Consider the following 13,441-nt stretch of genomic DNA (forward strand, 5'->3'; position numbering starts at 1 on the left):
ACGATTTGTTTATTAATCTGTATATTTGAGTTTAACCATAACATTTGTTGTAATATTTGTTCTATCTTTTCTGGAGGATAAAACTAAATTGTAACTAGCTTTGTATGGCTTGTTTAAGAAAGGGCGATACTTGAAACAAAATTTCATTTTAAATTAGTCGGAAATGAGAAGTTGTAATCTATATAAAGGCAAAAAGGCAATTTTTGAACAGAGGATGAGCCTTTCTTTATAATCTACTGGAGAACCATTTTGGGTTTAAGTATAACGTATGTATGAGTGAAGCTTTTAGTGAGAGGTTTAAAGCTTTAATATTTAATCATTTTAGCCCCCCAAACTCATATTCATTATATAAATAGGCACGTTTAATTTTGTCTGGTTTAGCATTCCAAATAAAATGAAAGATTTTTTGCTCATATGATTAAAAAAATGAGTCGTCTGGAGTAGGCAGCGCCATCAGTAAGTAAGTAAACTGTGATAGGACCAAAGAGTTAATCAATGTGATTTTTCCATAAATAGACAAGTATTTACCTCTCCATGGTTGCAGAATCTTATCTATTTTTGCGAACTTTCTATTGAAATTGATTGTGGTAAGTTAATTGATATTTTTTTTAGATATGAATACCAAGTACGTCTACTTCACCATCCGTCCATTTTATTGGTAAACTAAAAGGTAGTGTAAACACTGTGTCTTTTAACGATCCAATACGTAATATGGTACACTTGTCATAATTAGGTTTTAGTCCAGAGAGGTTAGAAAAGTGATCAAGATCTTCAATGAGACTGTGCAGGGATCCAGATCGCGGACTTAAGAAGAAACTTGAGTCATCGGCATACACTTACACTTTTGTTTTTTTCTAACCCCTTGATGTTCTTGTTGGATCTAATTTTAATAGCTAGCATTTCAATGGCCATAATAAATAGATATGGAGACAACGGACAGCCTTGTTATACTCCTTAAAAGCTCAATACATTCTGAGAAGTAACCATTATTTAATATTTTACACCTTGGGTTGCTGTACATAACTTTAACCCATTGTATAAGAGATTCACCGAAATTAAAGTAATCCAGGCATTTATATGTAAATTCTAGTTGTACTTTATCAAACGCCTTTTCAAAATCTGCTATGAAGACCAGGCCTGGTATATTTGATGTTTCATAATGTTCAATTGTTTCAAGTAATTGTCATATATTATCTCCAATATATCGTCCATGTAAAAAACCTGTCTGATCAGGATGAACAATATCTGGTAAAACCTTTTTTTATTCTATGTGCTATGAATTTTGCCAGGACTTTCGCATCACAACATTGAAGTGTGAGAGGCCTCCAGTTTTTTTTTTTAAATGGACTGGATCTTTATACTTACCACGTGGGTCCTGTTTTAGTAGTAATGAAATCAGACCTTCTTGTTGAGTACCTGAAAGTCTACCATTTTTATAGCAATATTTAAAACATGCTAATAATGGATCTTTGTGAGTACATCAAACAAGGTCTGATATACCTCTGCTGGTGTACCATCAAGGGTTTTTACAGACTGAAAATATTTCATTGCCTCAAAAAGTTCCTCTTCTATAAGTTGGCCTTCACACAGGTCTTTCTGTATTATTATTATTATTATTATTATTATTATTATTATTATTATTATTATTATTATTATTATTATTAGGAAAGAAATCCTTACAGTTAACATCATTCAGTGGAAATGGAGGAGACTGACAAGAAAACACATGCTTAAAATATTTTGCTTCCTCTTTCAAAATATCATTTGGTGAATCATGGATGATTCATTTGTAGCGAGTTTCTGTACATTCTTTTTGGTAGCATTTCTATGTTGAAGATTCAAGAAGCATTTTGTGCATTTTTCACAATTTTCCATCCAATTCGCTTAATTTTTTAAATACATTACACTTCTTGAATAAGTACCTCCAATTATTTTTGTTTTTCCTCTAACCTATTTTGTGCCTCTATAGTCCAGCTTCCATTACCATCTACCTGCACTGTTATTTCCTCTATTTCCTTTATTCGTCTGATCTCTTTTGACCTAAACAGCTTTTGTTTTAATGATGAGTATTGTATTGAATGGCCTCTAAAAGTACATTTAAAAGTGTCCCATACAATATGGAGATCTGCTGTACCTACAGTTGAAGTCGGAAGTTTACATACACTTAGGTTGGAGTCATTACAACTCATTTTTCAACCAATCCACAAATTTCTTGTTAACAAACTATAGTTTTGGCAAGTCGGTTCGGACATCTACTTTGTGCATGACACAAGTAATTTTTCCAACAATTGTTTACAATTCCAGTGGGTCAGAAGTTTACATACACTAAGTTGACTGTGCCTTTAAACAGTTTGGAAAATTCCAGAAAATTATGTCATGGCTTTAGAAGCTTCTGATAGGCTAATTGACATCATTTGAGTCAATTGGAGGTGTACCTGTGGATGTATTTCAAGGCCTACCTTCAAACTCAGTGCCTCTTTGCTTGACATCATGGGAAAATCAAAAGAAATCAGCCAAGACCTCAGAAAAAAAATGGTAGACCTCCACAAGTCTGGTTCATCCTTGGGAGCAATTTCCAAACGCCTGAAGGTACCACGTTCATCTGTACAAACAATAGTACGCAAGTATAAACACCATGGGACCATGCAGCCGTCATACCGCTCAGGAAGGAGATGTGTTCTGTCTCCTAGAGATGAACGTACTTTGCTGCGAAAAGTGCAAATCAGTCCCAGAACAACAGCAAAGGACCTCGGGAAGATGCTGGAGGAAACAGGTACAAAAGTATCTATATCCACAGTAAAACGAGTCCTATATCGACATAACCTGAAAGGCCGCTCAGCAAGGAAGAAGCCACTGCTCCAAAACCGCCATAAAAAAGCCAGACTACGGTTTGCAACTGCACATGGGACAAAGATCATACTTTTTGGAGAAATGTCCTCTGATCTGATGAAACAAAAATAGAACTCTTTGGCCATAATGACCATCGTTATGTTTGGAGGAAAAAGGGAGTTGCTTGCAAGCCGAAGAACACCATCCCAACCGTGAAGCACGGGGGTGGCAGCATCAAGTGTACTTCCAAAGTTGTGGCAAAATGGCTTAAGGACAACAAAGTCAAGGTATTGGAGTGGCCATCACAAAGCCCTGACCTCAATCCTATAGAAAATGTGTGCGCAGAACTAAAAAAGCATGTGCGAGCAAGGAGGCCTACAAACCTGACTCAGTTACACCAGCTCTGTCAGGAGGAATGGGCCAAAATTCACCCAATTTATTGTGGGAAGCTTGTGGAAGGCTACCCGAAACGCTTGACATAAGTTAAACAATTTAAAGGCAATGCTACCAAATACTAATTGAGTGTATGTAAACTTCTGACCCACTGGGAATGTGATGAAAGAAATAAAAGCTGAAATAAATCATTCTCTCTACTATTATTCTGACATTTCCCATTCTTAAAATAAAGTGGTGATCCTAACTGACCTAAAACAGGGAATGTTTACTAGGATTAAATGTCAGGAATTGTGAAAAACTGAGTTTAAATGTATCTTGCTAAGGTGTATGTAAACATCCGACTTCAACTGTATGTTGTGCAGAAAAAAAGTATATTATGAATTACTTTGTCTTAGTTAAGAACAAATTGTCATCCAATAGGCTTTGATTAAATTTCCAATATCCCCGTCCACATGACAATTCTGTAAGAGTTATATGGAGGCCAATTAGATGGTGGTCCGATCGCTTTCGTTTTCCTATTAATATTTATCTTTGTGTAGCATAAGATTATTAAATAAATCAATCAATTGTGCAAAAACACAATTCCAAAACAACAACCTGCAGTAGATGATGCTGGGAAAAAAGTTAATTTGTTATCATAACTTTAAAAAATAGAGTTGATGTGACTTCTCATTTAGTTCTGAGTCAGTACCACAGAAACATTTTAAGTCTGAGTGCTGGACCAAGCAGCAAGAAACCGAAAATCTACCACTTTCCCAGTGAGTGGGAGGAAGATCATTATTTCACCACAAAAAAATTAAACGTGTGTGTCTGATCTGCCGTTCAAACGTAGCTCTTGCTAAGAAGGGAAATGTCACGATACATTTCAAAACTGTTCACAAGAAATATGAAAGTCACTTTCCAGCTAAAAGTGAACTACGTAAGAGAAAATAAAAAGAGTTGAAGTCTCAACAATTGATCTTTACAAGGCCCAGCTCAAAATCAAAGGCAGCCACGATTGCATCATTCCGGGTGAGTCGCATACTAGCAAGGCACAAGAACCCATTCCAGAATGGAGAAATGTTAAAAGAGGCCTTTTCACAGGCAGCAGAATCATTGTTTGATGATTAAAAAAAATTAATAATAATTAAAATAATTTCCGCTATTAAGGATGTTCAGCCATCCAGAAATACTGTTACACGGCGCTGTGACATGATGGATGAGGACTTGAGGGAGCATCTTAAAAAAATACATAAATTAGTGCTTGTTATTTTCACTTCAATTTGACGAGTCGACAGATGTGATCGACACATCTCAGTTGTGCATTTTCATCAGAATGGTGTTTGAAGATATGACTGCCAAAGTGGAACTGCTCAAAATCATATTGTTGAAAGGAAAAACTTGAGGGGAGGACATTTTTGTGGCATTCAAGGTCTTTATTAATAGCACTCAGTTACCCATTTACAAAAAGTACAAAGAGGGTGGAAAAAGTAGATTCAATGTAACTAAAGTCTGGGCACCCCTGGTCTCGAAATTGGACGTCTGTCCATGTCCTGAGCACGTAGGGAAATGCCTTCAAAACAGTCTACTAGGGGCACAGTGACCGCTATTACCATCAAGTATGCTTGGGTTTTGCTAGGGTGGTGTGGACAGGGGTGGTAGATGGGCGTAATCACATGACTCCGGATCTGAAGGTTGCGTGTTCAATCCCAGTGGTAGACACTCATTTTATATTTTGTTGTTTTAACCCTATCCTTAACAATTTAACCTTATTCCAAACCTTAACCCTATCCTTAACCATTTAACCTTATCCCAAACCTTAACCCTTAACCTAACCATGTAACCCTATCCCAAACCTTAACCCTTAACCTAACCATGTAACCCTATCCCAAAGCTTAACCCTATCCTTAACTATGTAACCCTATCCCAAACCTTAACCCTATCCTTAACCATTTAACCCTATCCCAAACCTTAACCCTCAACTTAACCATGTAACCCTATCCCAAACCTTAACTTAACCATATCCCAAACCTTAACTTAACCATGTAACCCTATCCCAAACCTTAACCCTTACCTTAACCATGTAACCCTATCCCAAACCTTAAGCCTTACCGTAACCATGTAACCCTATCCCAAACCTTAACCCTTACCTTAACCATGTAACCCTATCCCAAACCTTAAGCCTTACCGTAACCATGTAACCATATCCCAAACCTTAACCCTTTGTCACGATCGTCATAATGAGTGGACCAAGGCGCAGCGTGATATGCGTACATCTCTTTAATAGTGTACTAGCAACACGATACAAAAATACAAAACAACAAAACGAAACGTGAAGTCCTCGATCATGAACACAAACCAACACGGAACAAGATCCCACAAAACACAAGTGCACAACAGGCTGCCTAAGTATGGTTCCCAATCAGAGACAACAAGCAACAGCTGATTCTCGTTGCCTCTGATTGAGAACCACCCCGGCCAACCTAGAAAACACATGAACTAGAAACTGAACTTAGAACACAAAACATAGACCCTACACACCCTGGCTCAACATATAAGAGTCCCCAGAGCCAGGGCGTGACACCCTTAACTTAACCATTTAACCCTATCCCAAACCTTAACCCTTAACTTAACCATGTAACCGTATCCCAAACCTTAACCCTTAACCTAACCATGTAACCCTATCCCAAACCTTAACCCTTACCTTAACCATGTAACCCTATCCCAAACCTTAACCCTTAACTTAACCATTTAACCCTATCCCAAACCTTAACCCTTAACTTAACCATGTAACCGTATCCCAAACCTTAACCCTTAACTTAACCATGTAACCGTATCCCAAACCTTAACCCTTAACCTAACCATGTAACCCTATCCCAAACCTTAACCCTTACCTTAACCATGTAACCCTATCCCAAACCTTAACCCTTAACTTAACCATTTAACCCTATCCCAAACCTTAACCCTTAACTTAACAAATGTAACCGTATCCCAAACCTTAACCCTTAACCTAACCATGTAACCCTATCCCAAACCTTAACCCTTACCTTAACCATGTAACCCTATCCCAAACCTTAACCCTTAACTTAACCATGTAACCCTATCCCAAACCTTAACCCTTAACCTAACCATGTAACCCTATCCCAAACCTTAATCCTTACCTTAACCATGTAACCCTATCCCAAACCTTAACCCTTAACCTAACCATGTAACCGTATCCCAAACCTTAACCCTTAACTTAACCATGTAACCGTATCCCAAACCTTAACCCTTAACTTAACCATGTAACCCTATCCCAAACCTTAACCCTTAACCTAACCATGTAACCCTATCCCAAACCTTAACCCTTAACTTAACCATGTAACCCTATCCCAAACCTTAACCCTTAACTTAACCATGGAACCCTATCCCAAACCTTAACCCTTAACTTAACCATGGAACCCTATCCCAAACCTTAACCCTTAACTTAACCATGTAACCCTATCCCAAACCTTAACCCTTAACTTAACCATGTAACCCTATCCCAAACCTTAACCCTTAACCTAACCATGTAACCCTATCCCAAACCTTAACCCTTAACTTAACCATGTAACCCTATCCCAAACCTTAACCCTTAACTTAACCATGGAACCCTATCCCAAACCTTAACCCTTAACTTAACCATGTAACCCTATCCCAAACCTTAACCCTTAACTTAACCATGGAACCCTATCCCAAACCTTAACCCTTAACCTAACCATGTAACCCTATCCCAAACCTTAACCCTTAACTTAACCATGTAACCCTATCCCAAACCTTAACCCTTAACTTAACCATGGAACCCTATCCCAAACCTTAACCCTTAACTTAACCATGGAACCCTATCCCAAACCTTAACCCTTAACTTAACCATGGAACCCTATCCCAAACCTTAACCCTTAACTTAACCATGGAACCCTATCCCAAACCTTAACCCTTAACTTAACCATAGAACCCTATCCCAAACCTTAACCCTTACCTTAACCATGTAACCCTATCCCAAACCTTAACCCTTAACTTAACCATGTAACCCTATCCCAAACCTTAACCCTTAACTTAACCATGTAACCCTATCCCAAACCTTAACCCTTAACCTAACCATGTAACCCTATCCCAAACCTTAACCCTTAACTTAACCATGTAACCCTATCCCAAACCTTAACCCTTAACTTAACCATGTAACCCTATCCCAAACCTTAACCCTTAACTTAACCATGTAACCCTATCCCAAACCTTAACCCTTAACCTAACCATGTAACCCTATCCCAAACCTTAACCCTTACCTTAACCATGTAACCCTATCCCAAACCTTAACCCTTAACTTAACCATGTAACCCTATCCCAAACCTTAACCCTATTCTTCACTAAACTTAACTGCCTGTTATGTCTTTATCATTATCTTATCCGACTTGCCACAACTGAAATAATATTAAATACAAAAAATTAAGTAATATTATTGTATCCTTAATGTAATAAACTACATCTAACTGTATTTGTAGTACATTTGTGAACAAGTCTCACAATACAAGTGAATGATAGTTGTTAAGTATGTAAACGATTCAACGATAAGCATCAGTCCCCGGTTCAAATATTAAATGACGATACCAGTGCATCACCAGATCTGTCGGTCCACGGGAGCCCAAACCAATCATGCAACGGTCAGAAAACTGATTGAAACGTTACATATCGCAGGTTCACTATTTATTTTTTACTCATGTAATTATATTATTTTTGTAATATTTACCCACTTCTTCTCCCCTATTTCATGATTACAATCTTGTCTCATCGCTGTAACTCCCCAACGGGCTCAGGAGAGGTGAAGGTCAAGTCATGTGTCCTCCGAAACATGGCCCGCCAAGCCGCGCTTTTTTTCAACACCCGCTCGCTTAACCCGGAAGCCAGCTGCACCAATGTGTCGGAGGAAACACCGTTCAACTGACGACCGAAGTCAGCATGCAGCACGCCCGGCCCGCCACAAGGAGTCGCTAGAGAGCGATGAGCCAAGTAAAGCCGCCCCCGGCCAAACCCTCCCCTAACCCGGACGACGCTGGACCAATTGTGCGCCGCCCTATGGGACTCCCGGTCACGGCCGGTTGTGACACAGCCTGGGATCCAACCCCGGGCTGTAGTGATGCCGGAACACTGCGATGCAGTGCCTTAGACCGCTGCGCCACTCGGGAGGCCCTTTTTACTCATATTTTATTCCGAAAATTCCTCTAATTTGTTTCGATGCGTCCTCTCCTTCAGTTCAGTAGCCTATCAAACTTTTATGCTTGTAACTGCAAATGACTGTCAGATAACAACTGTGCGCACAGAGTGGGAGACACAGCTGCTTTCGCCAACGAGAGGTTAACCTAACGTAGCAGGTAAAAGTACTGTATCCCTGAAAACAGGATGTTATCGTTTTCTGGGGACTCCACTTAGGCTAACGAGAGGTAGGACTATCCCTGTTCTAAAAGGATATCCCTGTTCTAATAGGCTATCCCTGTTCTAATAGGCTATCCCTGTTCTAATAGGCCATCCCTGTTCTAATAGGCTATCCCTGTTCTAATAGGATATCCCTGTTCTAATAGGCTATCCCTGTTCTAATAGGATATCCCTGTTCTAATAGGATATCCCTGTTCTAATAGGATATCCCTGTTCTAATAGGCTATCCCTGTTCTAATAGGCTATCCCTGTTCTAATAGGATATCCCTGTTCTAATAGGATATCCCTGTTCTAATAGGATATCCCTGTTCTAATAGGCTATCCCTGTTCTAATAAGATATCCCTGTTCTAATAGGCTATCCCTGTTCTAATAGGATATCCCTGTTCTAATAGGATATCCCTGTTCTAATAGGCTATCCCTGTTCTAATAGGCCATCCCTGTTCTAATAGGATATCCCTGTTCTAATAGGATATCCCTGTTCTAATAGGCTATCCCTGTTCTAATAGGCCATCCCTGTTCTAATAAGATATCCCTGTTCTAATAGGATATCCCTGTTCTAATAGGCTATCCCTGTTCTAATAGGCCATCCCTGTTCTAATAGGCTATCCCTGTTCTAATAGGCTATTATGCGCGGCACCTTCAACATTCAGATCCTTGTAAAATGGCATTCGCAATGTCAAATCATAGGCTTTATTAGTTGAGTGACAACCAATGTTATTTACTGGGTCATTGTTACCAAATGCGCTGTAGAAAAGGGTGTTGTTTTACCGGAGTGGATGTAGCTCATATCCAACTGCTTATTGGGGTTTTCAATCATTCAGATTTGATTTAGATTGTTCAGGTTCACCAGAATAAATAGTTTTGGTAGTTTTGCTTTAAACAGTCAGTGTGTTTGGTCATTTTTACATTAACAAGATAATTTCATAAAATACATAAATCCTTTTTGCTAGCTGCACATGGTCGCGTTCATTGGTTGTAGCGTAAAAATCCAAACTGTCTAAACAATTCGCTTTTGAGACGGGGAATAAATATTTACATAGGATTAGCTCAAAAACATTTTTTATCTACAAAAATGACAAGTTAATCAGTGGTGTATGGTGATTTCAGATAAAATGACAAGTTAATCAGTTGTTAATGGTGAATTGAGATAAAATGACAAGGTAATCCATTTATATTGGTGATTTCAGATAAAATGACAAGTTAATCAGTTGTTAATGGTGAATTGAGATAAAATGACAAGGTAATCCATTTATATTGGTGATTTCAGATAAAATGACAAGTTAATCCATTTTTATTGGTGATTTCAGATAAAATGACAAGTTAATCAGTGGTGTATGGTGATTTCAGATAAAATGACAAGTTAATCAGTTGTTAATGGTGAATTGAGATAAAATGACAAGGTAATCCATTTATATTGGTGATTTCAGATAAAATGACAAGTTAATCAGTTGTTAATGGTGAATTGAGATAAAATGACAAGGTAATCCATTTATATTGGTGATTTCAGATAAAATGACAAGTTAATCAGTTGTTAATGGTGAATTGAGATAAAATGACAAGGTAATCCATTTATATTGGTGATTTCAGATAAAATGACAAGTTAATCCATTTTTATTGGTGATTTCAGATAAAATGACAAGTTAATCAGTGGTGTATGGTGATTTCAGATAAAATGACAAGTTAATCAGTTGTTAATGGTGAATTGAGATAAAATGACAAGGTAATCCATTTATATTGGTGATTTCAGATAAAATGACAAGTTAATCAGTTGTTAATGGTGAATTGAGATAAAATGACAAGGTAATCCATTTATATTGGTGATTTCAGATAAAATGACAAGTTAATGCATTTTTATTGGTGATTTCAGATAAAATGACAAGTTAATCAGTGGTGTATGGTGATTTCAGATAAAATGACAAGTTAATCAGTTGTTAATGGTGAATTGAGATAAAATGACAAGGTAATCCATTTATATTGGTGATTTCAGATAAAATGACAAGTTAATGCATTTTTATTGGTGATTTCAGATAAAATGACAAGTTAATCAGTGGTGTATGGTGATTTCAGATAAAATGACAAGTTAATCAGTTGTTAATGGTGAATTGAGATAAAATGACAAGGTAATCCATTTATATTGGTGATTTCAGATAAAATGACAAGTTAATGCATTTTTATTGGTGATTTCAGATAAAATTACAAGTTAATCAATTTTTTTTGGAGATTTCAGATATAAGTGGGGGGACAAAAAGTATAAATTGCCCCCCCCCCCCCCCCCCCCCCCCAATCGTGGGGTGGTAGATGCTCAGTCTGCCCAATGGCTCAGCTCAGGTGCCCACACACACACACACACACACACACACACACACACACACACACACACACACACACACACACACACACACACACACACACACACACACACACACACACACACACTAACAGAGGGCAACTCAGCTTATAATAATATAATATAATAATAATATGCCATTTAGCAGACGCTTTTATCCAAAGCGACTTACAGTCATGTGTTCATACATTTCTACGTATGGGTGGTCCCGGGGATCGAACCCACAACCCTGGCGTTACAATCTCCATGCTCTACCAATTGAGCTACAGAGGACCACATAGAAGTCATCTCAGACAGATCCAATTTAGAGAGGTCCAGATCCTGAGCTCCAGCAGATTTTCATTTAAAATGGAAAATGAATGTGTTCATGCATCGATTCGTTCCCCTAATCAACCCGAATCACACCGAAGCGTTTCAAACGAAAGCGTATCGTTCCTGTATGGTATCTAGATGCGTATCGAATCGTTCATGAAAGGAGAGATGCACATCCCTAATGTTTATAGAGGATAGCATCTTCACTGGCTTCAGTATGAGGGAGTGTGTGTGTGTGCTTGGGTGTGTGTGTGTGTGTCTGTGTGTGTGTGTGTGTGTCTGTGTCTGTCTGTGTGTGTGTGTATGTGTGTGTCTGTGTGTGTGTGTGTGTGTGTGTGTGTCTGTGTCTGTGTAGTATCATATACATACAGTATGTTTAAATGGTCTGCTGTTGGGTTTGAGCTTAAAGCATTATATCTCTCTATTGATGTCATAGTGAGGACTCACTACTGGGGGGGTTCTCTCTCTCTCTCACTCACACACACACACACACACACACACACACACACACACACACACACACGTACGTTAGGATTGGGCCTAAAGCATTATACCTCTGTATTGACGTCATTGTGAGGACTTCAGTCTAAAATAGCTCCCTTGGTGAGGTTTGGAAAGCCAGTTCTCTCTGAAGGAATGTTTAAAACAACAAACACTCTCTTCATTCTCTTAACATGTCACAATGACAAGAGAAGATCCTTTCTTTTTTCTACGTTTTAATGTTTCGGCAGTTTGTATACTTTTTCATACTATTGGATTCTGATTAAACGTAAAGGTGATTTTAGTCAATTTTTTTTGACAAACAAAGTCATTTTAGGGAACATCGTAAAAAATTTCAAGTTACCTAAAACATTAAGAAATGACCTAGAACATTCAGAACCTATTTCAATGATGTTGTTATTGTATACAGCATTGTCTGTCCATAATGTAATTTTCCACATACAGCATGTTCCCTGTTGTCTTTTATTATGGTTTCTATTCCCCTCATTGAGTTGTGATGAGCACATGAACTCTGTGACCATGTCTCCTAGCTAGTCTCCTTGTTTCCTTTGTCTTGTTTCCTTGTCTCCTTCTCCACCACAGTGTAACTGCTTGTTTTGTCTTCTTCTTTCAGATGACACGTCATCAGGCAGCAGGGTAAGTTACTTCCTGTCTATCTGTATGTCTATCTATCTGACTGTCTAGATGACACGTCATCAGGCAGCAGGGTAAGTGGCTGGCTGGCTGGCTGGCTGGCTGGCTGGCTGGCTGGCTGGCTGGCTGGCTGACTGGCTGGCTGGCTGGCTGGCTGGCTGGCTGGCTGGCTGGCTGGCTGGCTGGCTGGCTGGCTGGCTGACTGGCTGGCTGACTGTCTATCTGTCTGTCTGACTGTCTATCGAACTGTCTGTCTGTCTATATGTCTGTCCCACTGTCTGTGTTTCTGTCTGTCTGTCTGTCTGACTGTCTGTCTAACTGTCTGTCTGACTGTCTATCGGTCTGTCTGTATGACTGATGACTGTCTGTCTATGTGTCTGTCTCTCTCTCTCTCTCTCTCTCTCTCTCTCTCTCTCTCTCTCTCTCTCTCTCTCTCTCTCTCTCTCTCTCTCTCTCTCCCTCTCTCCCTCTCTCCCTCTCTCCTCTCTCCCTCTCTCTCTCTCTCTCTCTCTCTCTCTCTCTCTCTCTCTCTCTCTCTCTCTCTCTCTCTCTCTGTGTCTGCATGTGTGTCTGTCTGTCTGACCATCTGTGTCTGTACCTCCTGTCTATCTGTGTGCGTGTCTGAATTGATTCCATTATATTCAAAGTGCTAGAATCAGTGGCCTGTTATTGGATTCATACTCCTGTGATGGTACCTGTGGGTGAACTTGGAACAATAAGAACCTCTGTGAAGAATTTTAATAGTTTGGGATCTACTTAGATTAAGGCACAGATGCAGACTCCTTATTTTAACGTCATAAACATGTTTTGACTATCCTTTGCTTTGTTTTCAGTATTTTTGACTTTATTACTCTAGAAAGAAAAGCCCATGCATAGTCTGTCTACTGAGTTGATAAAACATTGACTGAAAGGAACTCAAATAAAATACAATCGTACACACAGTTTGGTCAGAACTCAGGAGTCTGCTGTTGATGATGTAAGCAATGATCACATGGTAG

At 38.9% G+C, this 13,441-nt stretch overlaps 1 protein-coding gene across 1 annotated transcript in view; it reads left to right on the top strand.

Annotated features, from left to right (window-relative positions):
- Positions 1 to 12,468, top strand: part of LOC311121571 (cAMP and cAMP-inhibited cGMP 3',5'-cyclic phosphodiesterase 10A-like) — a gene marked incomplete at its 3' end in the record, with an annotated part of 68,345 nt that extends 55,877 nt beyond the window's left edge. The window contains exon 3 of the mRNA XM_084196035.1: positions 12,424 to 12,468. Coding sequence (XP_084052161.1) covers positions 12,424 to 12,468 — 45 coding nt within the window. The remainder of the gene's footprint in view (positions 1 to 12,423) is intronic.
- Between the last annotated feature and the right edge of the window lie 973 nt (positions 12,469 to 13,441).

The sequence above is a fragment of the Coregonus lavaretus genome (genome assembly GCF_964263955.1).
Source record: "Coregonus lavaretus genome assembly, contig: HAP1_SCAFFOLD_2457, whole genome shotgun sequence".
Taxonomy (NCBI): Eukaryota; Metazoa; Chordata; class Actinopteri; order Salmoniformes; family Salmonidae; genus Coregonus; species Coregonus lavaretus.